This window comes from Lepidochelys olivacea, assembly GCF_965140295.1.
Source record: "Lepidochelys olivacea isolate rLepOli2 genome assembly, chromosome: 8".
NCBI classification, from domain to species: domain Eukaryota; kingdom Metazoa; phylum Chordata; order Testudines; family Cheloniidae; genus Lepidochelys; species Lepidochelys olivacea.
In genome coordinates, this window is record NC_140418.1 from 38,839,597 (window position 1) to 38,866,102 (window position 26,506).

Consider the following 26,506-nt stretch of genomic DNA (forward strand, 5'->3'; position numbering starts at 1 on the left):
TGCGGGGGCAGCTGGAGACAGGGGCTGGCTGCGGGCAGGGGGTGCGGGGGCAGCTGGAGACAGGGGCTGGCTGCGGGCAGGGGGTGCGGGGGCAGCTGGAGACAGGGGCTGGCTGCAGGCAGGGGGTGTGGGAGTGGCTGGAGACGGGCTGGTGTGGGCAGGGCAGGGGGTGCGGCGGGGTTGGCTGCAGGCAGGGGTGGCTGGAGTCAGGGGCTCGCTGCAGGTAGGGAATGCAGGGGTGGCTGGAGACAGGGGCTGGCTGCAGGCAGGGGGTGCGGGGGCGGCTGGAGACAGGGGCTGGCTGCAGGCAGGGGGTGCACGGGTGGCTGGTACTCACGGAGAGAGCAGTAGGACGCAGCCCAAGCCCAGCAGAGCAGCCCGGGGACCCACCAGGCAGCAGCGGGAGCCCCAGGGCCAGGGGAGCAGCAGCAGCAACAGGGCTTGTGCCCAGGGCCAGGCAGCAGCCCACATGGCTCCCGCAGCGTAGCGCCCCCGGAGGCCGGAGGAGGAATTACATCACTTCCCAGCCGGAGCCCATCAAAGCCTCAGCGCCCCCTGCAGGGAAGCGGGTTAACAACCGGTTCTAAAACTGCTTCAAAATTTAACAACTGGTTCGCATGAACTAGCTCCAGCTCACCACTGCCTACAGTACAAGAAAGCAATTCTAGGGGCTGCTTTAAGTACAGCAGCCTGGCATTGCTACTCTACAGCCCAGAATAGCCAGAGTGAAAACTGCTCTGGTCACTGCCCCTTCTGCCCTTAATCTGTCCCAGAATGCCTACATGCCAGGGGATGTACTGCCTGCACTGGCCTCTCACTGCTTCAGTGTGGGGAAATTTCCATTCTGCTTTGCTTTACAGCTCTTTTATACTGCCAGGCCATAGCAAGGGACAGAATCTGTCCCATAGATTTGACTACAAATATGTGAAAGATGCAAGCTAAAAGGAAGGAGAAGAACTGATTGTGGTGGATCATAGGGGTGTAAACTAGGAGTAACAGCAGACAACAGGAAAGCAAACACAGGCTGAATAATAGAATCTTTTCAAAGTGGGGAGAACTGTTAAGCAGCAGAACTCTCATCCCAATGGAAAAATGGCAGGCCCTGGCAAAAGAACTGTAAGGAATGATCCTGTGCTGGTCACTGAGGAGAGAGGTAGTGAGATTAGAATCATAGAATATCAGGGTTGGAAGGGACCCCAGAAGGTCATCTAGTCCAACCCCCTGCTCAAAGCAGGACCAATTCCCAGTTAAATCATCCCAGCCAGGGCTTTGTCAAGCCTGACCTTAAAAACCTCTAAGGAAGGAGATTCTACCACCTCCCTAGGTAACGCATTCCAGTGTTTCACCACCCTCTTAGTGAAAAAGTTTTTCCTAATATCCAATCTAAACCTCCCCCACTGCAACTTGAGACCATTACTCCTCGTTCTGTCATCTGCTACCATTGAGAACGACTGTTCTCATCCTCTTTGGAACCCCCTTTCAGGTAGTTGAAAGCAGCTATCAGATCCCCCCTCATTCTTCTCTTCTGCAGGCTAAACAATCCCAGCTCCCTCAGCCTCTCCTCATAACTCATGTGTTCCAGTCCCCTAATCATTTTTGTTGCCCTTCGCTGGACTCTCTCCAATTTATCCACATCCTTCTTGAAGTGTGGGGCCCAAAACTGGACACAGTACTCCAGATGAGGCCTCACCAATGTCGAATAGAGGGGAACGATCACGTCCCTCGATCTGCTCGCTATGCCCCTACTTATACATCCCAAAATGCCATTGGCCTTCTTGGCAACAAGGGCACACTACTGACTCATATCCAGCTTCTCGTCCACTGTCACCCCTAGGTCCTTTTCCGCAGAACTGCTGCCTAGCCATTCGGTCCCTAGTCTGTAGCTGTGCATTGGGTTCTTCCGTCCTAAGTGCAGGACCCTGCACTTATCCTTATTGAACCTCATCAGATTTCTTTTGGCCCAATCCTCCAATTTGTCTAGGTCCTTCTGTATCCTATCCCTCCCCTCCAGCGTATCTACCACTCCTCCCAGTTTAGTATCATCCGCAAATTTGCTGAGAGTGCAATCCACACCATCCTCCAGATCATTTATGAAGATATTGAACAAAACCGGCCCCAGGACCGACCCTTGGGGCACTCCACTTGATACCGGCTGCCAACTAGACATGGAGCCATTGATCACTACCCGTTGAGCCCGACAATCTAGCCAGCTTTCTACCCACCTTATAGTGCATTCATCCAGCCCATACTTCCTTAACTTGCTGACAAGAATACTGTGGGAGACCGTGTCAAAAGCTTTGCTAAAGTCAAGAAACAATACATCCACTGCTTTCCCTTCATCCACAGAACCAGTAATCTCATCATAAAAGGCGATTAGATTAGTCAGGCATGACCTTCCCTTGGTGAATCCATGCTGGCTGTTCCTGATCACTTTCCTCTCATGCAAGTGGGTTTACACCCAGTGGGTTTGTTAACTGTTACTTGGTTCATACACTCAGCACAAGAATGGAGGAGGCAAAAATGGCTTTAAGACACCTTTTCACTCTCCATATTCTCAGCCCTGCCCAGTACTCGAAGTAAAAGAGAATGCAGTAACAGTCTGGCTATGCCGCACATCTGTCCCTTGGCCTGCCTTCAACACACTCCCTATACCAGGGGCTACGATGCAGGGCACACAAAGTAAATATACCACAGGAATCAATTCTACGCCTGTATTCTGCAAGAGCAATGTAAAGGAGCTGGGTACAATGGAGAATCTCAGAGATCTCCCCTCTACCTGAATTCTGCAAGTAAAGAGACAGCACCAGCATAGGTGACTGAGGAGTTGTACATGGGCTAGTGATTAAAATACAAGCTCAGTCTTTCCTACCTCTGTCAGTGTATTGCAAGCTACACTCCCCACTCCTCATGCCAATGGCAAGGGAAGCGTGGGGTCTCCTTAGATGCAGCTTAAATGAGTTCACTCTGCATAACCTGGTTAGAGAGCTACTAAAGGCCCAGGAACATCAGAAGGGTGTTAACTCTGAAGAGGGAGGGGAACTGCTTCGGATGATATGCAGAACGTGGCGGGGGGGCTAACCCAGCGAGGGAGGAGGGATTATTTAGGGTGGCATACAGGGTGTAACTAGCAGAGATGGGATGAAATTAAGGCTGGCCATCAGCCAGCCACTCCTGCAACGGTCTGCGAAACCATCTCCAAAGGAAAGGCTGGAGACCTTGTCCCTTGACACATTTCAGCATAGATCAAAGAAAGCCCCAGAAAATGTGCTGTAGCAACCACTCATAGAATATCAGGGTTGGAAGGGACCTCAGGAGGTCATCTATTCCAACCCCCTGCTCAAAGCAGGACCAAGCCCCAATTTTTGCCCCAGATCCCTAAATGGCCCCCTCAAGGATTGCACTCACAACCCTGGGTTTAGCAGGCCAATGCTCAAACCACTGAGCTATCCGTCCCTGCCCCGCCCCCGTTCCTCCATTAGTGCCCATGAGACTGAGTAGGTGACCTAATGGGGCCTGTCCAGCTCTGTCACCCTTCAGAGAACATCATTTTGCTGAGCATTTACCAAATTAAGCAACTCATCTGGACAGTTTGCATCAGGAACAGCTAAAACCAAATCAAAGCTGTACAGGGCTGCTTTAGTGTTCCCTGATTATTTCTGAGGTATGATATGCTCTGGGCGCCATCTGCTGGTTGAAATGAGGAAGGTGAGGAGAGCTGAAATAGGTTCCACTAGCCATGCTGGGAATGAACTGTTAGCACTGGTTCCAGGCTCAATTTCTCTGCATGTGAGTGTGCATTCTGGGCAAGGAGAAGGGGTGTCACTTTCCTCTGAAACATTAGGTATCAGCCACTCCCAAAGGCAAAACCCTAGATTAGATGGATAGCTGATCTGAGCCATACAACTATGTGCTATAGGTCTCTCTCCCACGCCCTGATCAGGGCCCCAGTAATAAGAGTGCATTGAAGTCATATCAGTATGGAATTAATAGAATCATAGAATATCAAGGTTGGAAGGGACCTAGTCCAACCCCCTGCTCAAAGCAGGGCCAATCTCCAACTAAATCATCCCAGCCAGGGCTTTGTCAAGCCTGACCTTAAAAATCTCTAAGGAAGGAGATTCCACCACCTCCCTAGGTAACGCATTCCAGTGCTTCACCACCCTCCTAGTGAAAAAGTTTTTCCTAAAATCCAACCTAAACCTCCCCCACTGCAACTTGAGACCACTGCTCTTTGTTCTGTCATCTGCCACCACTGCGAACAGTCTAGATCCATCCTCTTTGGAAACCTCTTTCAGGTAGTTGAAAGCAGCTATCAAATCCCCCCTCATTCTTCTCCTCTGCAGACTAAACAAGCCCAGTTCCCTCAGCCTCTTCTCATAAATCATGTGCTCCAGCCCCTTAATCATTTTTGTTGCCCTCTGTCGCACTCTTTCCACATCCTTCTTGTAGTGTGGGGCCCAAAACTGGACACAGTACTGCAGATGAGGCCTCATCAATGCTCAATAGAGGGGAATGATCACGTTCCTCAATCTGCAGGCAATGCTCCTATTTATACCGCCCAAAATGCTGTTAGCCTTCTTGGCAACAAGGGCACACTGTTGACTCATATCCAGCTTCTCGTTCACTGTAACCCCTAGGTTCTTTTCTGCAGAACTGCTGCCTAGCCACTTGGTCCCTAGATTGTAGCAGGGCATGGGATTCTTCCGTCCTAAGTGCAGGACTCTGCACTTGCCCTTGGTGAACCTCATCAGATTTCTTTTGGCCCAATCCTCCAATTTGTCTAGGTAGATAGCATGAGTGACTCTGGCACTGGCATTTCCTTACACCTGAACGCTTAATAGGGCAACTCGAACATTTTCTCAAGGTAGTTTCTGTGGATTTTCTTTGGCAGCTGAAGAAATGCCTAACCCTGTACAGAACAAGGTCCTTACCCTGAGGAGCTGCCAGTCTTGTCGTTTGGCATCTTCATTTTACAGTTCATTTTTAGCAGAAGGACTTGTTTCTAGAAACAGTTCTGGGGTGGGGGCAATTTTATGTAACATTCCTTCCACTGGGAGAAGGAGTTCCTGGGCTAAGAGAACAGTAGATAACAGGTTACAAAGCTCTTTCCCTTTTAGCCAGTCTAGACTGACTAGAAAATAAGTTTTTTCTATTTTTTAGTTGAAGTTTTCCTAGACTATTTGGACCTATCTCCACATCATCTCCCCCATGGGACCCAGAGGTTCTTCTGGTAACAGCTATGGTTCAGTGCCCACTTTCTGTTAGAAAAACTGTATCAGGTACATTGAATAGCTTGTACTTTCAGCCTTACAGAAAAGTGGGATTTGGAGTGAAGAGAGAACCAGAGTACTACTAAAACATCCCTTTTGCGTTGGGGCCCTCTGCCCCCACACATACAGAAATTGGTTAGTGGGGGTCTGGGCTGAGAGACAAACCCCCCGTCTCAACAAGCTCTGATTTTAATATGGGGAGCAGGGATGGGGGGAGTTTAGGGGGAGCATGTCTTTCTCCCTTCCAGGCTGGGTAGTGGGTGAGAGGAACATGGGGTGCTACATACTCTCCCCTGCACACACAGCCCTTGGTGAGAGGGAAATTCAGCAGTGACTTGGGGGTTTATCCCTGGTTTTGGTCAAGCTTAGCAGTCTCCCTTTCAGTGCAGTAACACTGATAATGAGCACAGATGACAAGGAAAATTAGTAAATCTCAATACTCTAAGCATGGTCTAACTTTTTTTCTGGTTGAAGTGTTCCCAGTGAGAGCACTGGGTTGAGGTGGCTTTTGTGGAGCTCTAAAGAGCTGCAGCTCCTCAGAGGGTAATTAGGGCAGAAGAGGAAGAAAGGCTGGGAGTTCTCCTTCCCCTGTGACCTTTGCAGCAGCATGAACCTGTCTGAATCAAAGCTGAGTCTGGTGATGGAATAATGAAGCTCCCAGAAGTAAATGTCTGTTCAGAGACAAGCATTTGACCCTCTTGAAGAAGAGGAAAAGGGTAGAAAAACTAGGGAGACCAAGGCCATAACTGTCTGCTCGAAGACAGACAAAGCAGCAGGCAATACACAGGCCGCACAAGAGCAGGGCAGGCACAAAGATTTTTATTATCTGAGGTAACATGATGTAGTGCTGTTCAGACAAGCAAGTGTAATGGTGTGTGTGCTGTCTAGCGTGGGGGCAGGAGTTGTGTTTGACAGGCAATGAAGCAAATAATGGAAGCTGAGGAAACCCTGGTGATCCGAAAAACTTCCCCACACACAGAAACACAGTCTTCCACAGTACTGACAATGTCTGTGCATATTCAAGCTGTGCAAAACAAGCATGCTGCTCCTAGTTCCCACGGAGCTCTGCAGCAGCTGTTCACAGCCAGTTGCTCCAGCCCTGCAGAGCCAACAGGATCCACCACAGGGCCCGCAGAATACCGACCCCCTCCCAGTCAATACCTTCAGGGCCCATCTATACACAAAATTTGGGAGAGCAGAGCAAGGGTTCAATGACTGCTTCAGAGACAGAAGTGCTTGAATGAAGGGCAGACAGATACAGAGCTTGTCTTCTCAAGCCCCCATCCTTACGGCATGGAGATGGCCCTGGAAATGGAATCCAGACCACATGTCTCCAGTGTTTGGGGTCTGTTAAACAGTTGGAAATAAACTCCTTTAACTCAAGTCTCACTCCTCCTGGCAGACGAACCCACATCTGCAGGGTGACACCCACAAATTTTCCCTCTAAAACACTTGTCACCCACATGTGGGAAATGACCAAGGCATGCATGATAGCCTCCCAGCCCAAGAGGGCAAAGGAAGAGCAGGGAGGAGAAATCATGGTGAGGAGACAGGCAGAAAAGCCACATGAGAAAGAAAGAGCAAGAGGTTTCAGAGTAACAGCCGTGTTAGTCTGTATTCGCAAAAAGAAAAGGAGTACTTGTGGCACCTTAGAGACTAACCAATTTATTTGAGCATGAGCTTTCGTGAGCTACAGCTCACTTCATCGGATGCATATCGTGGAAACTGCAGCAGACTTTATATACACACAGAGAATATGAAACAATACCTCCTCCCACCCCACTGTCCTGCTGGTAATAGCTTATCTAAAGTGATCATCAGGTTGGGCCATTTCCAGCACAAATCCAGGTTTTCTCACCCCCCACCCCCCCACACACAAACTCACTCTCCTGCTGGTAATAGCCCATCCAAAGTGACAACTCTCTACACAATGTGCATGATAATCAAGAGCAAGAGAGCATTGGAGAGAGACATTTACAAAGAATGAAGTACTGGAGAAGCTGAAATGAAGGAAAGGGACACTGATGAAGCCAGTGAAGGCCAGTAGAGTGGAAGGGATGGGCTCACAGGGGCTGCCTCAAACAAATCTTTCTTTACTTATGATTGCATGCTGGTTTCACTATTTAAAAAAATGACCTGAAAATGCCCTGGCTATGGATAGAGAAGGGGCATTCTTCAAGCCTCTCTAGACCAGTTTTGTTTTCCTTTAAAAGAACCAGTAGGATTATTATTGAATCCTCATGCCAGAGCTACAATTGGAGCAGTACAGTGTCATTCACACTCAGCCTGAAGAGGATCACAAAGGGTCCACTACTCAAAACTACACTTAAACAGAAGTGGTTTGCTCATAGGTGTCTGACCCCACTTGACACCTGCGCTAATGGGTGAGCTAATTCACCCCCCACATACGTGCACACACAGAGATTAAAGGCCTTCCTCTGCTGGGCTGGTGGCCACGGTATGTCAGATCAGACAAGGTAAACAATGCGATCCAAACAGAAGGACAAGGACAAGGGCTTTCCCTTTCCCCCACCTGCCAAGAAGAGCTGAGCTGCACGGCAGGTACTGAAGCGTGAGCCACAGCTTTTGCGTTCAGCAACAGCAAGCACCAGCACTCCCCAAACACATTAATTTTTTGGCAGGTTTTCACAAAGGTGGATTGTGCTTACATGTGTTTGCAATTACCAGCTTTGGTGATGGGGCTGGCAGGGCTTTTACCACAGCGGTGTGACCAATGAGATGGGAGTGACCTGAAATATTAATGCTCAGGGATTGAGTTTGTCTCACTTTGGGAAAGTGGCATCAGCATCCCATCCACAACCCCTACTTTACCTTGAGGAGGGGAGAGTACACAGCACCCTACAATCCAAAGGGCCTTCCCTCTCCGCTTCCCCGGTATTCCATTGCTCAGACAGAGAGCAAAAGGGACTAATTAGAACACAAAACATCCCAGGAAAATTTGAATCCAAAGTTGAAGAGATTTGTGAGCAGCATGGTTCAGGATACACGGGCAGCAGCTGCCTCCAAAGGGTTTTATTAAGAAACTGTGTCTCTTCACGTTTTGAACCACTGCCCATAGTTGTAGTATATAGAAGAGATGAGCAACAGCAAAGTCTCTAGTGGACTTCTTGGAGTCTCTGGCTTCTCTCACCTTTCAGGTAAAAGGAAAGACTCTGCTTAGGGTAGGTATTTTTTTTTATTTAAGGGGGGAGATTGCATGGTTGATATTGCAAGTGTCACTGTTACGGTGAAAAAAAAAAACAGTTCAGTTTCTGCATTTAACAACACCCCAAATAGCTTCTGTTTACAGGGGCTTAGAGCTATGAATGCTGTGCCACACTGGAAGCAGATTCCATGGTACCAGGTTCCTGTATGGCGCAGACCATTGTTGGTAATGGACTTCAGGAACAGCTCCAGAGTGGCAGTGAAACCTGCACAGCACATAGACCCTGATCTGTAGGAGAACAGACATTCAGAAGGCTGTATTCTGCAGTTACCTGCAGTAAAGAGAGCTCTCCTACAACTACTGACATGGAAGTATGCCCAGGACTGAGAAGCACAATCCTAATGTAAGCTCCTGAACACCTCTCAGCTTCAGTAATTTCACCCCAGCCAGGATACATTAACCTCCTCCTGTCAGAACCTCTCACTGAATTTTGTATCCGTTTTATTTGCAAAGAAAAAACCCATTCTCTTTTTTGGGAGAGGGGCAAAGGAGTACCCTGGGATCAGCGTTAATAGTCCTGCCAAGGCATCTAGCAAGTGCTTCCTGTTTGCATATCGCCTTTGTTCACATGCTGTTGCAACAATAACTGTTAGGACGGAGCACAGCTACAAACCCTCTACTCAAAACAGAGGCAAATTCCCTGTAATAGATGGGAATTGGAGCTCCGGGAAGAGGGAGGGCAAGGAAACATCACTCAACACTCTTAGATAGGAGCTGTCTCCCACACACATCGGCTTCCTGGCTCTGCACCACCTCTTCTATCACACTGTGCAGCTCCAAGGAATTCTGACGTCCCAACACAAAATTATGAGAGCCCAAAGGGAGGAGTGAGGCTGACCCCAGGACACTGCTGCCCTCAGCATTCCATTTGTGTTTCAGTTCATTCTGGAGTCAGCTGAGAAAGCAACTGATTTATCATGAGCAACCTCACAGCTTGTGAAATTTTCACAGGCTGGGAGCCTCTGAGGAGAAGAAGCTGCCTTGGTACAGACAGAGGAGAGTGCTTTGCCTTCCATTTGCTTTTAGCTCCATAAATATTAAACAGTTATCAGAAAGATATTCTGCATTGAGCACTCAGTGAGATGGGGAAGAGAGCTTCAGCATCCACCTGTGAGAGCAGGAGAAAGGAAAGGAGAGATGCCAGCCACTGGGATGAGTGCCAGTTAATGCACACTAAACACTGTACAAACCTCTGCAAACTTTCTGAGGGGGAGCCCCTTCCATTCACCCTATTCTGCGTGCACCATATTTCAATTAGTATGGGCTGCCAACCAGAGTGGGGAAGTTGCAAAAATGAAGCATGGGATTAGAAAAGTTGATAGAAGGTCCACTGGGGCCCAGATCCCAAGCTCTGATAAGGTAGCCTATGCATGTTCAGCACACTGTCACCTCTCTGATTAACAGTGACAGGCACACCAGGAATGGATGGCAAGTGTCAGTGGGTACAAGTATGCTGGTGGGCCAGCTCAGCCATCACTCTTCCTGCCAAACCACTCACCTCCCTGAGAGAGATATTAAAAACAAGACCCCCAGTATTTAAATAATTGAACTGTCATCAGCTGTCTGACTGACTAATTGAAATACAAATCAGGGAAAGCCGGAGTCACTGAAGCATGGAAAGGAGAGAGAAAAGGGGAAAGAGGAAAGGAAAAGCCATTCTGCTGACATCTCATTCCAAGTCTCCTTTCACATACAGAGGAGAAATTCTTCTTTACCCTCTGGGTGAAAATGATTAAACTTTGAAAGAGAAGTGTGGCCGCTGAAAGGAAGAGCAGAGTTAAATATTTCACAGGCAAGTGCGGTGGCGGGGGGAGATGGCCAAGTGCAGTTTGTACCTTTCAGAGGGCAGGGCACAGCCTACTGCCAAACCCATTAAACAGAACTAAGTGCAGCTGTGTAGTTTTAATTGAAAGCCAGTTAAAAATTAAAGAGTGCTCTGCTCATATTAAAGTGGAGTCTACCTGTGGAGTAGTGTGTGAGGTGCCTCTTTGGGGAGCTTTAATGTCTAATAGAGATGTTGCAGCCTTCACAGCATTCATTCAGCACAGTTAGAAAAGTGGGGAGTAGTAACTCTTTCACGCATAGTTTACTCAAGCTACCCACCTCAGCCATTTAGTTTCCGCTCCCCAGAGGACAAATCCCCAACTTCGCAAGTAGGAACTGGAAGATGCAGAGTACAGGCTGTCACTCAGAGTGAGCATTTCCACAAGACAGCAGAAGTCCTTGAGACAGGGACACTAGACCACCAAACCCCTTTTCATCACTACAGTCCCCTGCTAAGTAACCCAATGTTTCAGCTTGAACTATCTTCAGACAGTGCCCACCCTAGTGAGAAAGGCAGCTACCCTTCCCCAGTCACTACCCTGGGGCCTCATTCAGGCTTTCCATCAGCACTGTACAACCTGCCTTTTACTGTTACCACTGCACGATACAGCACCAGCTGTGCTAACACTGCCCAGATTCAACAGTTGATCACGCTTCACTCTTCCCGAAATCACAGATACCTGGGGTTGGCCTGATTCTAGCTGTTCAGCATGAGGCTCTCATGGGCACCATCCACTGGTACTTAAAAACAGCACTTCAAACCTCTGATTTACAGTGGGTCCCTTGTGCACAGAGTCACCAAATTTGCCCAAACATGGGAAAACTGAATAGAAGCTAGAGAGCTGCACTGAATTGTCACTAGAAAGCATACTGCACATGGCCTCATCTTTCATAGAGAAGGAGAGTCAGGCACCAATGGCCACACCGCTGAATCAAGAGAGTATGGTGGAATTGTGATCTGAGCAGACTGTGGCTCTGTATGGTGGCAGGAGCTGGGTACAGCAAAGAGCTCCACGGGCTGCACTTTAGCCCTGCACTTGGGTTTCCCTGCATGCTGGACCATCTGATTGCATAGCAGAGCCTAGGTTATGACCTCAGCACAGGTCATAGGTATTTGCTTGTCAAGACTGACCTACGCACTGCTTTTGAGGCAGTGGGCTCCCAACCTTCCCTAAACGTCAGACTCTGACTTAAAAGACTAGAGATACAATTGTTTCCTGACATGACAAGCCCTGAATGCTAGAAACAGAGGAACTGAGAAGTCTCATTACAACAACTATTTAAGGAGGGGAGGGAGTGTCCCTGCTGATTTCAGATCATTTCTAAAAGAGCTCTGAGGCCACTGGTGAAAGAGGGTCAGACCCTTTCAACAGAAGAGTCTAGGAATCCTTCCTAAAAGGCAGGGGGGTTTCTGTACAAGAGAACGGCTCAGTCAGGAAAAGAGTGCTTAGGAGATAGAAAGGGAAGGAGTGATTGCCACTAGGAGTACAGAATCTGCGAGCCTGCCACCTAAATGCCTGCAGTTACCAGACAAAACCCATGTGAAAATGAGGCTGGAACCCACAGGGGTGGCAGTGAGAGTTTGGGAAAATGGGCTAATAGAGATCCACAAGCACAACTGGGGAAGATTCATACAACAACCAAACCCTCCTCCCTCTGCCCAGAATGCACTCCGTGGTAATCATAACGATGAGAGAGCAGCCTGTCGGCCAGCACAAGGCTAACACTAATCCATTCAACTGCAGAGAAAGCATAAAGAGCCAGTATCACCCACGGCAACGCAAGGCTTTGAGAGACAATCATCTGGGGGAGAGAGAAGATCAAGGAAAGCATGACACAACACCGATGGACTCCAGCAGTCCACTGCCACCCTCCCCCACCAAGTGTTGCTGTTCCTTCCTCTGACAGAAACAATAAGCAATCCTGGGAGGATTATCTGCCCTTTCCCTAGGTGGGACATAATCCTGGCCATGTGGCATTAGAAGAGCATCAATGACAGGAAAGAGTGGCCCTTTCTCTACCCTATCAACTGGTGAGGGTACCTCTTAGGGAAGGGAGGGGAGCTTCCTCATCGCCTCCTTCAAGGCAGTTACTCCAAACCTGTGCAAGGTTTTCACCCATTTGGGACCATGACTGCCCAGATGCTTTCGCAAGAGTAGCTGTGAAAGTTGTGCTAAGCTCAGGCAGCTGCTTAGGGGGGAACGAAGGGAGAACATTTGAGAGTGGCATGCCAGCAGTAGGCAGCATCCTGAGTCTGCCCAAGTCTCTTGTGAGCAGCCAACGAGGTTGGATAGGGTCTGATTGCAGCACTGCGGGAACTTTTCTGTTATGCAAATGTGTGAGTCACTTCCTGAAAGCTGCCAGAGGCGCCTAGCAGCTTGTCAAGCTTCATATTGAAACAAATTAAAAGTGCAGCCTGGCATCATCAGATCAGCTAAAGAGGAAAAATTATACTGTCTATAAATATGCTAATTCTGCTGGGGAAGGGGAGAGGGACAGAGGGTTTTAAGCTGTGCTTATTAGCTTCACTCATCAGGGGTCGAGATGAACATCTAAATAAAACAAAAAAGCAGAGAGGAGATGAGGCAGCGAATTTATCAGCCAAGCTGCAATCTCGATCCGCAACATGACAAACCCTTTCACACACTGCACCCCATCCAGGCAGGGACCCTGCACTACAGACAAAGGTAGGTGAAAAGCTTCATCCCACACTTCAGAAGGGGATCTGGCACTCCAACTACAGACAAGAAGCCCAAAGAGGAGGAGGAAGAAGAGCAAAATTTCACCCTTACAAACAAGGAACCCATGTCACTGGTAGGGGTGTGGGTGGGTGTGGCTTCACCCCTCAATACAGAGAAGGTGTTGCAGGGAGGGGAGAGCAAAGGCCCAGAACAAACAAGGAGACTAAGTTCAGGGTAAAGCTTCAGAGAGGACATAGTTGGAAAACACCTGGAGTTAGGTGAGTGCTGCATCAGTTAGACAAGGAACTCATGGTGGGGGAACCCTCTAACTACATAAAACAGTACCATCACTGTTGTACTAGACAGAAAATGGAGGTGGGGGCAAAATTTATGCATCCTGTTCTCAACTCCTTTAAAAGGATGAGAGCGGAGGGAAAGGGAGCCTGGGGCTCATGGAGGACCCCGACACATACTTGGGGGAGAGTATGAGAATTTCAGCTGTATTCAATGAGTAAATCAAACGCTCAGGAACCATCACTAATACTATTGCAGTAAGAGGGGAAAGGCCTGCTAGTGGGAGGAAACCACTTCCAGCATCCTCTTTTTGAGGTTCCCTCCTCCAGGCTAGTCACCCCATCCTAAGGATCCTTTTCATTGAGCAGGTTTCAGAGTAACAGCCGTGTTAGTCTGTATTCGCAAAAAGAAAAGGAGTACTTGTGGCACCTTAGAGACTAACCAATTTATTTGAGCATAAGCTTTCGTGAGCTAAAGTGAGCTGTAGCTCACGAAAGCTTATGCTCAAATAAATTGGTTAGCCTCTAGGGTGCCACAAGTACTCCTTTTCTTTTTTCATTAAGCAGTAATCACTTCCTCCCCTCAGCAAAATTGCTTTTCAGATGGTAAAGTCTCCCAAAGCAGTCTCAGACAGGTTGATGCTACTCACCCTTGGAGGCTGCAGGTAACGGCCCGATGAATCCACAGAACAGGAAGCAGGGCGGGGAGAGGAGAGGGGAAAAGAAAGTTAGACCAAGTGGACAATACCACATACTAGAATGGACTTCTCCGACCTCACATGTTCCCATTCCAGCACAGTACTCAGATGCCAAAGAAAAAGATCACAAAATCACCACGAAAAGACTGGCCTATGAAGGCATTCAAATGTCAACTGAGAAGTCCTCCTTGCCTAACTTCCCTCCCACTACACGGCAGATGGCCTCTTGGCAGCTAGCTCCAGTGTACTCCTTCTGAAGGCAGTTCAGTGTTCCCCTTATGCATTCCCAGATCCCTCTCACTCTTCAGTGCTGATTGAAGAAGCTGGAGTGACACCGCGCTCAGCACTTACACTTAGTCTGGGCAGAGAAGGTGAGTGTTAGTTTGGCAAAGAGCTCATCATTCTCAAATCGATCTTCTTTCACCTTGGTCCAGAAACAGTTCTGGGAGAGCTCCTCAGCCACAATCTGTAGGGGAGGCAAAGCATGATGCACAGTCAAAATTTGTGTGTACACATACACAGCTTACAGGAGATCTCATCCCACCTCTCTGTTTGTTCCTTTAACATCTTTCAGTTGGTCCAGATCCTCCCCTCTTACTCTTTGCAGGTGACCCACAGGCCTCTGTCCTTGGCTCCCTCCTCTTCTCCCTTTACACATTCTCTCAGGGTGATCTTTCTGCTCAGTTTCAACTACCATCTTGGAACAAATGACTCACAAATCAACTTGTCCACCCTACCTGCTTCCCTCCATCCAGCCCCTTAACTCAGTCTGTGTCCATCTCTCCCCGGATGTCTTACCATCAAACTTAAATGAAACATGGCTAAATATGAACCCCTCAGTTTTCCTCCAAAACCCTCACTAGGCTTTCTAGTCTTACTGTTGACAGTACAGTCATCCTGTTACTGAGGCCCATATTCTGCGGGTCATCTTTGACAGCTCCCCTGCCTTAACTCACACATCCAGGTTATGTCCAGATCTTGCCAGGTCTTTCTCCATAACCCCCATAACCTTTCCTTTCTAGCCACACAGCTAAAATGCTCATCCTGGTCACCACCATCTTCTGCCCTGGCGATTGCAATCTCCTTCTCTCCGGTCCCTCTGAAACCCACATTTCACCTCTCCAGCCCACACCAAATGTAGCTGCTGAGATCATCTTCCTTGACAGTCATTCTTCCCATGTCTCTCCCCTACACATACTGAATCCTTCTACTAGCCCTCTCTTTTCCACCAAACAAAATTCAGTCTTCTTAATCTCAACCTCAAAGACCTCCCCGTCCCTCTTGCTGGAGGTCTCTTTTCTCTTTATTACACTGCTTCCCACAACAATGCCAGCCTTGTGACCCCTTTTACAACAGCACCACCTTCCATGTCACTCTTCTCCTGAACTGACCCCTCAGAGCCTCTACATTCTCATTCAAATCACTTCTCAAGAGCTACTTCTACCGTGTCCTCTCTACAAGAAGTTAAATAACTAACATTACACTGAGAGGCCCATGGGGATAGTTTAAAGCACATATTTGGACTGTATGTTTTATCCCTCTCCACCACTCATCTTAAGCTGCTTGACTTCTTATATTGTAAGCTCTTAAGGTCAGAGACTGTGTCCTTATGGAAGTGAGACAGCATCTGAAACTGTAAGGGCACTATCAAAATACAAGCAGTTGATACAATTACTACTACACCACCATCATCACCGGAAAACCTGTTTCTACTAGTAATTCTGCCTGTTTTATCAGCACCAGCACATTAAGCCATAAAGCTGAAAAAGGACAACCCCAGCAACACTTCCACATTGTGGACGAGGAGCAAACAGGTTCAACATTTTTTACTGTTTTACCTACACACAGCTCTGCTAATGCTCCACCAATCCTGGCCTGTAGCACACCAGGATATCCCAGACCTTGGATTGCACACAGCTCTGCCAATTCACCTATATCCTGATCTGCAGCAGACTTGTTTCTACTCCAGTCCTGGATCCTCATACTGCTTTGCCAATTCCAATTTTGGGCCTCTCCTGAGCAGATAAGGCCAATTGGGCTCAATTGCACATCAATTTTGTGATACATACACATGACCACTGAAACCACCAAACTTGGCTACAGTTCTGGCTGAAAAGGATTTGAATGCAGATCCTCCAAAGTGGAAGGCTAGTATATTAACCCACTGAGCTATTACATGCAACGTCTCTGTGCTAATAAAAGAAATAACCATGCAGCAGGAAAGAGGAGGTCAGCCTCCTTGCTATGCCCACAGGCTCTCTGGTGCCAGCTTGACCGGGCTGTGCACACTTGCTGCCTGCTTGTGGTAGACGTCTGCAGGGCAACAATTCTGCTCACATACACATTCATTGTCTTTGTCCCGGTTAAAAAAAATAACTCCAAACAGCTAGGAGAAAAAAATTAATTTAAAATGACAAAGCAGCCTAGTGCTTTCTAGAGCAGGGTAATTATCTACTGCTTGCATATTTTACAAAGGTTGTGATTATTAAATTGGCTGTTACTATGGTGCTGCCTTCAAAACACTTCCTCCAAGGCAGAGGGCAGAAAACATTCAATAAATAATACAAGTGAAATTAAATGAAATTAAACACCACAGAGTCCATTCATCAGCAGCTGCAGGCTAAAGAGGAAACAGTGTGTTCCTTGGCATCACAACTCCTGTGATGACACTGCTACATTGCAGGGGAGGCCTGACCCACAAAGACGCTCTTGCCCTCCGTTAGCCACCAGGCACCACTGTTCCTCAGGTGGTTTCCTCTCCCCTCCCCACATGCACCACAGAGGACCCCTGATAAAGTCACACATTTCTAAAGGATGGAGAGAATATGGAGTGGGCAACAGCACCTGACATAGGAAGGCGCTGGAAGACAGTTAGCAGGTCTTACCTTAGACCAGTTAGGTCTCCGCAGTTGCACTTCTGGCTTATACGGTTTCTTTGGAGCCAATCCAAAGGGGAGAGCTGGAGCTGCAGTGGCTCCCCAGCCCCCAAACCCAGGGGGTGGAGGAGGAGGGGCACCCATTCCTGGAGGAGGAGGTGGGATCCCAGGACCTCCAGGGAGCGGCGGGGGAGGGGGCGGGATCCCAGGACCTCCAGGGAGCGGCGGGGGAGGGGGCGGGATCGCAGCCGCCCCAGGGAGCGGCGGGGGAGGGGGCGGGATCGCAGCCGCCCCAGGGAGCGGCGGGGGAGGGGGCGGGATCGCAGCCGCCCCAGGGAGCGGCGGGGGAGGGGGCGGAATCGCAGCCGCCCCAGGGAGCGGCGGGGGAGGGGGCGGAATCGCAGCCGCCCCAGGGAGCGGCGGGGGAGGGGGCGGAATCGCAGCCGCCCCAGGGAGCGGCGGGGGAGGGGGCGGAATCGCAGCCGCCCCAGGGAGCGGCGGGGGAGGGGGCGGAATCGCAGCCGCCCCAGGGAGCGGCGGGGGAGGGGGCGGAATCGCAGCCGCCCCAGGGAGCAGTGGAAGGGGCGAGGCAGATGCAGCTTTAGAAGAGATAGCAGCCATTTCCCTCTTAGTATCTTCAAGCTCCTTCAACAACTTAGTGATCTAAAGAAAGAAGAGCAAAACAAGCAAAATTAGCAGAGTATCCAATTCCTAGCCCTGTAGGGCAGACAGGAGACCATATCTAAAACAATATCATACCTGTAGACTAGTAATTTTTTAAGGTACTACTCACTTCATCACAGGTCATTAGCTTGAGAATTATTGGTACCTTGCTGAATGCTGTTACCTATGTGTTTTCTCCATATACTGGACCTTTGAGAGAGTGGATGTAAGTCCTCCTACAACCAGATGGATGCAGGAAAATGTAAATCTGATGTGATACTACTGTCCTCTAAGCAGGTTGCACTGTAGTAGCGAGCAGAATCGGGTCACCTAACAGTGCAAGTTACAGTAAATAACAAATAAAAACTAATAGTAGAAACAAGCCTCAGAGACACAGTACTGAGTGCTGTTATAATAATCGGGGTGGAGCAGGCCTACTCCAGTTGTGAGCTCAATTGCTGGAAAGTAGGTGAAAGTTCATAAAACATCACAATAACCTGTAACAATTAACGTTGGTAGAGCAACGTACAAAAAGGAGACAAAGTCTGGATTAGTTTTTAACATAGTGATAGGATGCAAGGACTGTGTTGATGTCATGAATTATAAACAAAAATGAATCCTAAATTAACAGACCAAAATCGGTGTGTTGGAAATTAAGTCTAACTGGTGCTGAAGAGTCCTGAGAACCTCAATAAAAAAAGCCATATTTTCCCAATCTTTTCTAACCTCCTCTCTCCTTTTTATGTCTGTCTGCTGAGAAACACTGTTGACGACAACAACGAACTCAAAATTCAGTGACAGAACTAACCCCTTCTTCTCCACTAAGGAGGATTATTAGCCTCTCTCTGAAAAAGGGACTTTTGCTAAGTTTGGATTAAGTTTGGGTTGTAGAACTACTCTAGTTAAGTTTAAATGCTTTATGTTTTGTTTCTGATTCTTTTTCCCTTGTGTATCCCAATCAAAAAATATTCCAAACCTTGGCATGAAGTTTCGAACATGTTTGTGATGGGACTAGGCAAGCTGAGGTCTCTGCACTCAAAACCCCAAACCAAACCATGTATAACTGTTCAGTATTTTACAGTGACAGAGTTCTGTTAAAACCTTTGACTCTTTGGGCCTCCTTATTCCATCGAAATTAACACAGCAGTTAATTTCCAACCCAAGGGGAAGGAGGGCATGAGCTCCAGGTTAGTGGAAGGAGATCTAGCATGGCAGAGAGGGATCTGAAGAAAACTAATTAACACATAAAAATAACCTTTGCTAATGCTCAAGTGTGTCAGGCCAGAGGGGAAGACAAGAATGCTCTGGGGTCTCAGGATTAGGACACTGGATTGGAACTCAGGAAATGAATGCTCTAGCCTAAATTCTGTCACCAAAAATGGGCAATTTAATAGTATGATACTAAGAATCCCTATATTCACACCCTACACAATATTGTAATAATCTTTGTACAAAATAGGTCTTGGAAGATATCCTCTGAAAACTAATAGCTCATTTATCATTAATATTCTTGCGTGATGTATGTATGCAATGGGCATTAAGAGTTCTGAATATGTGCTGGAATTTTCAATAATGTGTGTGTAAATCAGGTGTATTTGGGGAGTTGTTAATCAGTTCTATTCTAAATGAAGAAATGTGTGTTTACCTCAATTTACATATAAGCAATAAACAGACCCAGCAAGCTAACAGGGGATGGAGGCAAACCTCACACTAACAAGAAGATAGCATGGAGTCTACATCCACAGGAGAGAAGCAACTTGGTTTACGTTTTACTTTTCAGAAGGATTCATTTCAAAGGTTTACTTGTATATAAAGATGGGGGGCTGAACAACAAGTGATAAGCAACTGAATCAACTAATTGTACACAATATTACTGTATTATAAAATTGTATAGAGTGAGGTTTTTTTCTCAAAGCTAATGACACACTGATTAATATTGTGAAATGTATGTATTAACACCATATAAAGAATTATGGATACTCCTTAATATTAGGCGGTACAGTCTGCCCAGACACGAGGGAATGTCACAGCTATCTCTCTCTCTCCTATGTAAATTCAGCATAGTGGAATCAGAAACAATGAAAGCCGCACTTCACAGAATCATAGGACTGGAAAGGACTTTAAGAGGCCACCTATCCCAGTCCCCTGCACTCATGGCAGGACTAAAGTACTATCTAGACCATCTCTGACAAGTGTTTGTTTAACCTCCTCTTAAAAATCTCCAATGATGGAGATTCCACAACCTCCCTAAACAATTTATTCCAGGGGTGCTGAACCACCTGACAGTTAAGAAGTTTTTCCTAATGTCCAAACTAAACCTCCCTTTCTGCAATTTAAGCCCATTGCTTCTTGTCCTATCTTCAGCAGTTAAGAACAATAATTTTTCCCCTCCTCCTTGTAACCACCTTTTATGTATTTGAAAATTGTGACCATGTCCCCTCTCAGTCTTCTCTTTTCCAGACTAAACAAACCCAATTTTTTCAATCTTCCCTTATAAGTCATGCTTTCTAGATCTTTAATCATTTTTGTTGTTGTTCTCTGGATTTTCTCCAATTTGTCCACATCCTTCCTGAAATGTGGTGCCCAGAACTGGACACAATACTCCAGTTGAGGCCTAATCAGCACGGAGTAGAGCGGAAGAATTACTTCTCGTGTCTTGCTTACAACACTCCTACTAATGCATCCCAGAATAATGTTCGCTTTTTTTGCAACAGTGTTACACTGTTGACTTATATTTAGTTTGTGGTCCACTATGATACCAGATCCCTTTCCTCAGTACTCCTTCCTAGGCAGTCATTTTCCATTTACATAGCAATCATGCAGTGAGATGGGAAGCGCACAGGAAGGGAAGAACAGCATGAGGTCATCCTGCCTGTGATGCTGTATGGAATATGTGGAACACTTTATGATATTGTTGATACCAATATTACAAAATTGCAAGGAATCTGACCAGATAGGCCATGTAAGGCCTTTGTGAGAATGTTAAGATTTGCCAAGTATGATAATCTTGTTTATATGTTTGTGTCACTTTTGTATTGTGAGTTATAGATATGTAGGGTATAGCTATATTTCAAAACTTGTGCTGTGTGTCTGGGTAACACCCCCAGACGTACTAGCATCAGCACTGCCTAGCGTGTTTGATGGCCCAACAAGGGTCATCAACTGTATAATGAACCTATTGAAAAGCCAGGGACTATACCTTATGATTCCGCAAGGCAGGTAGGGGCATACCTATGGACAAAACTCTAAGGCTTTTCCATGCCCATGTGCTGTGAAGCTTGTATTTGGGACAAAGAAAGTACCAGCCATGTGGAAAAGGAAAATAAAAGGCAGTTGCATCATCTCCATTTTGTCTTAATTCCTGCTTCGTACCTCTGGAGTAACTTTTCTACAAACAAAGCTCTGAACAAAGGACTGAATGATCTATCCAAGCTGTGAATGTGTTCCCGAGGGACTTTCAAGCCCGCAAACTCACTAATACTCCTAGGGTTGCCAATCCTCGAGGACTGTCCTGGAGGCTACAGAAATTTAAAGATTATGTCATGTGATAAACCCCCAGGAATATGTCCATCCACAACTGGCAACCCTACATACTTCTAAGAACCTGATATACGGACTTTGAAGTCTCTATATGTATGTGAGTGCTTTATCATTTAACAACTCTCTTCTTGTCCTTTTTTCCTTATAATAAACCTTTAGTTGTAGACACTAAAGGATTGCTGGCAGTGTGGTATTTTGGGTAAGATCCAAACTAATATTGACCTGGTAACGTGACTGCCCCTTTGGGGTCAGAAGAACATTTTGTATATGTGAGCAGAGTTTTTTAAATAACTTCTCACTATACTGGACCTAGGTGCTGATTGGGAGCCAGAGAACTGGAATGCAATAAATGGGGCTACGTGATTTCTTTTTTAGTTTCTTGATAACCGGTGGGGGGGAAATCAGAAGCACGGTTTGTGACTGGTTGGTGAATTTAACTTCAGTGGTAAACATCAGTTTGGGGAGGATCTGTTCTCCCTTTTGCAGCCTGCGCTGACCTTGGCATTTTCAGTGAGGCCTGCCTCAGGCACCCTCTGGGCCACACTGCCTCTTGAAACAAGTTAACTGGACTTTAAGCAAGGACAGAAGCCATCTTTGGCATTCACCACTAGACATACACAAGAGGCCAGAGCTCTTGCAAGCTGATAAAGATGGGTCCTTCAACTAAAGCGTGGAGGGGTGGGGGGTTAAGTCAAGTCTCTGGAACTGAATATAGGTGATAAACATGCTTAGGTAAAGATCTTTCACCTAAGACAGGGGAAGCCAGCACTTTGTACTTTTGTAAAAAGTCCTGACTGAAGAAAAATCAGCCTTGGCTGGGAAGAAGAATGACTGATGAGAAACCACCTTGAACCAAGCCTGTATCTTGCTAGATTAAGTTTTAGACTTTTAGATGCATGTTTTCACTTTTATTTGTCTTTAACGCAGGTGGTGTCGGAGAGAAGGCTTTGGATTCTTTGACCATGGGATGGTGTTCTAAGAAGGAGGAGTGCTAGGCAGAGACGGGCTCCACCTAATGAAGAGAGGGAAGAGCATCTTCACAAGCAGGCTGGCTAACTTAGTGAGGAGGGCTTTAAACTAGGTTCACCTGGGGAAGGAGACCAAAGCCCTGAGAAAGAGGGACGATCAGCGAGTTATCTCAAGTGCCTATACACAAATGCAAGAAGCCTGGGAAACAAGCAGGGAGAACTGGAAGGCCTGGCACAATCAAGGAATTATGATGTGATTGGAACAACAGAGACTTGGTGGTATAGCTCACATGACTGGAGTACTGTCACGGATGAATATAAACTGTTCAGGTAGGACAGGCAGGGCAGAAAAGGTGGGGGAACTGCATTGTATGTAAGAGAGTAGTATGACTGCTCAGAGCTCTGGTATGAAACTGCAGAAAAACCTGAGAGTCTCTGGATTAAGTTTAGAAGTGTGAGCAACAAGGGTGATGTTGTGGTGGGAGTCTGCTATAGACCACCTGACCAGGGGGATGAGGTGGACGAGGCTTTCTTCCGGCAACTAACGGAAATTACTAGATCGCAGGCCCTGGTTCTTATGGGAGACTTCAATCATCCTGATATCTGCTGGGAGAGCAATACAGCAGTGCACAGACAATCCAGGAAGTTTTTGGAAAGCATAGGGGACAATTTCCTGGTGCAAGTGCTGGAGGAACCCCTTAGCGGCAGTGCTCTTCTTGACCTGCCGCTCACAAACAGGGAAGAATTAGTAGGGGAAGCAAAAGTGGATGGGAACCTGGGAGGCAGTGACCATGAGATGGTCGAGTTCAGGATCCTGACAAAAGCAAGAAAGGAGAGCAGCAGAATATGGACCCTGGACTTCAGAAAAGCAGACTGACTCCCCCAGGGAACTGATGGGCAGGATCCCCTGGGAGAACAACATGAGGGGGAAAGGAGTCCAGGAAAGCTAGCTGTATTTTAAAGAATCCTTATTGAGGTTACAGGAACAAACCATCCCGATGTGTAGAAAGAATAGTAAATATGGCAGGCGACCAGCTTGGCTTAACAGTGAAATCCTTGCTGATCTTAAACACAAAAAAAGAAGCTTACAAGAAGTGGAAGATTGGACAAATGACAAGGGAGGAGTATAAAAATATTGCTCTGCCATGCAGGAGTGAAATCAGGAAGGCTAAATCACACTTGGAGTTGCAGCTAGCAAGAGATGTTAAGAGTAACAAGAAGGGTTTCTTCAGGTATGTTAGCAACAAGAAGAAAGTCAAGGAAAGCGTGGGCCCCTTACTGAATGGAGGAGGCAACCTAGTGACAGAGGATGTGGAAAAAGCTAATGTACTCAATGCTTTTTTTGCCTCTGTCTTCACGAACAAGGTAGGCTCCCAGACTACTACACTGGGCAGCACAGCATGGGGAGGAGGTGACAACCCTCTGTGGAGAAAGAAGTGGCACTCTCCGGCCGAAAAGGAAAAAAAAAAACGGAAAAAAGGATCGGGCCCACCCGAGGCAGGGGAGTCACCGGGTCAACGCGGAGCCTGTGCCGGAGAAGTCCCGTCGGCCAGCCTGAAACGCCGCGGCAAGGGATCGGGCCCCTGGAAGTCTGAAAATTTTTTTTCACCGACCCCGAAAGGGGTGGCGGGGGGGGGCCAACCCGACCACTCTCCGGCCAAAAAAGAAAAAAAAAAAAACGGAAAAAAGGATCGGGGCCACCCGAGGCAGGGGAGTCACCAGGTCAACCCGGAGCCTGCAGCGCGTGCTGGGGCCGGACGGACCCTGCTCCGCCCGGGTCCCCCTGCCCCGGGCTCGGGGCTTCCTTCCCGTCCTGACACCAGGTCAACCCGGAGCCTGCCCCCGCGGGCTGGGGCCGGGCGGACAACACTGCGCCAGGAAGTCATCTAGTCCAATCCCCTGCTCAAAGCAGGGCCAATCCCCAACTAAATCATCCCAACCAGGGCTTTGTCAAGCCTGACCTTAAAAACCTCTAAGGAAGGAGATTCCACCACCTCCCTAGGTAACACATTCCAGTGCTTCACCACCCTCCTCATGAAAAAGCTTTTCCTAATATCCAACCTAAACCTCCCCCACTGCAACTTGAGACCATTACTCCTTGTTCTGTCATCTGCTACCACTGCGAACAGTCCAGATTCATCCTCTTTGGAACCCCCTTTCAGATAGCTGAAAGCAGCTTCAAATCCCCCCTCATGCTTCTCTTCTGCGGACTAAACAATCCCAGTGCCCTCAGCCTCTCCTCATAAGTCATGTGTTCCAGTCCCCTAATCATTTTTGATGCCCTCCGCTGGAGGCTTTCCAGTTTTTCCACATCCTTCTTGTAGTGTGGGGCCCAAAACTGGCCACAGTACTCCTGATGAGGCCTCACCAATGTCGAATAGAGGGGAACGATCACATCCCTCAATCTGCTGGCAATGCCCCTACTTATACAGCCCAAAATGCCATTAGACTTCTTGGCATCAAGGGCAGAGAATGCAACCATGGAGGTCCTGGACTTTAATCTCTTACTTAGCAGCCTAAATTGGGTTACCAGGACCTCTCTCCTACTTTTCCCTATGTCACTGTCACCTGACCACCAGCTCCTCCCCAGCACTGGCATATAAACTGTCTAGATGTCTCAAGAAATCCGCAACCTTCGCACCAGGCAGGCAATTCACCATGTGGTTCTCCCAGTCATTACAAACCCAACTATCTATATTTGTAATGATTGAATCACCCATTGCTATGAGCTGTCTCTTCCTAATAGTTGGGGTTCCCTCTCCCAGAGGGGTATCCTCAATGTGAGAGGCTACCACATCATCATCTGAAAGGAGGGTCCCAACTATGGGATTGTTTCCCTCTGCTCCAGTTTGCGGTTCTCCTTCCCCATCATCCTCAACAGCACAGAGGTTGTCAGACTGGGGGTGCAACCACTCTACTGTGTCCTGGAAAGTCTCATCTGCGTACACCTCTGTCTCCCTTAGCTCCTTCAGTTCACACACTCTGGTCTCAAGAGCTGGTACTTGGTCTCTGAGGACGATGGGCTGCTTGCATCAAGTGCACACATATGCCACCTGCCCAGAAGGCAGGTAATCATACATCCTGCATTCGGTGCAATAAGCTGGATAGCCCCACCCTGCTGCTAAACTTCTGCTGCATTATTTTTACTCCTGCCGCTTCTTTTTTTTTTTTTTTTTAACAAGGAGTGGAATTTTCTGTAATATTTTAGGAAGACTATATGTGCCTCACTTTCCCTCTGTACTTTGCATTGCTATGCTGTGGGGCAAAAGGGTAAATTAAGTTTGCTCTTGGAGCAGTGCAGGACACATGAGGTGTGTATGCCAACTAGCTGTCTGGGTGGAATGAATGGGTCATTAAAGAACTAGTTAAAACCAAACCAAATCAGAGAGACAATGGAAGAATGGAAGTGCCAAATCTGAACACTTAACAGATACAAGCTTTGTCAGGAGGGGAATATGAACACAGCTTGGCTCTGCCTGAACAAAGGACTGAGAGCTGACAGGAAGGGGAGAAGAGTCGGCTTTTTGGAGCAGCTCTGCTGCTCTCACCTGGGATGGACAGAAAGAAAGAGATTGACTGGAATGGAGTCCATAGCAGCTTGGCTAGCTGATTGCTCTGGGTTGGCGCGATGGACTACGTCTTAACATTTATTTCTCTATGCTAACCTAAGAACTTCCAGTGCTGTGTCCCAGTTGACTAATAAAACCTACTCTGTTTTGAAAAGGCTGCCAAGTGTCCCTGCAAATACTTGCTGAGGTGAATTGGTCCCTGAAAAGTGTACAAGTCTCTGACTAGGAGACTCTCTCAACTGGACTCGCTGAGCAGAGCTCACTATGTAAAGCAGGAGTGCTAGAGCCCAGAGGTTGAATCTTGGGGATGTTAGGGCCATGTGGCCGACTCTGAAGGAAGAGTGAAACCCCTTGGGGGTATGCTACACAGAAGAGGTTTGTCCTAGGGACTGTTCAAAAGCTGGGAAGAAGCTCACATCCTGTGGATCCATGATAATTCCCCACTTTCCCGCCCCGCACATGCCAGCCTGAATGTTTCCTCTGCCCAGTTGAAAGACAGAAATCTCCAGAGTGCTGTAGGCTGTTTAGCGAGATGGCAATGCTCTCCAAGGTACTATAGTCCATACCCCCAGTCCAGATCCCAGCTTGACCATTACCTCATTGTTCTTCTTGGAGACTTCGCTTTCCAGACTCTGATTTTCTAGGGTAATTTGTTGTTTCTCCTTGTCCAGGAACTGCTTCTCTGCATCTAAATCCAGGAGTTTCTGTTCAAAGTCACTTTCCATCTTCTTCATTTCAACCTGAAGCTCATGCCGTGCAGTGAGTTCTGAGTCCAGCTGAGGGACAATGTGCATTATGGGTTAGGAGATGATGTGCATAAGACAATTACTTCCCCTTGCTTTCCCTTCAGTCTTCTCAAAGTCCAGAACCACCCCCAACACACAGACATTCCTCACAT

General features: G+C 47.6%; 1 protein-coding gene across 1 annotated transcript in view; it reads right to left on the reverse strand.

The window, feature by feature from the left end:
- Positions 1 to 26,506, reverse strand: part of DIAPH1 (diaphanous related formin 1) — a 164,014-nt gene that overhangs the window by 54,664 nt on the left and 82,844 nt on the right. The window contains exons 15-17 of the mRNA XM_084636395.1: positions 26,205 to 26,384; positions 16,878 to 17,531; positions 14,344 to 14,458 (exon numbers count right to left, since the gene is read on the reverse strand). Of these exons, the coding sequence (XP_084492521.1) occupies positions 14,344 to 14,458; positions 16,878 to 17,531; positions 26,205 to 26,384 (949 nt within the window). The remainder of the gene's footprint in view (positions 1 to 14,343; positions 14,459 to 16,877; positions 17,532 to 26,204; positions 26,385 to 26,506) is intronic.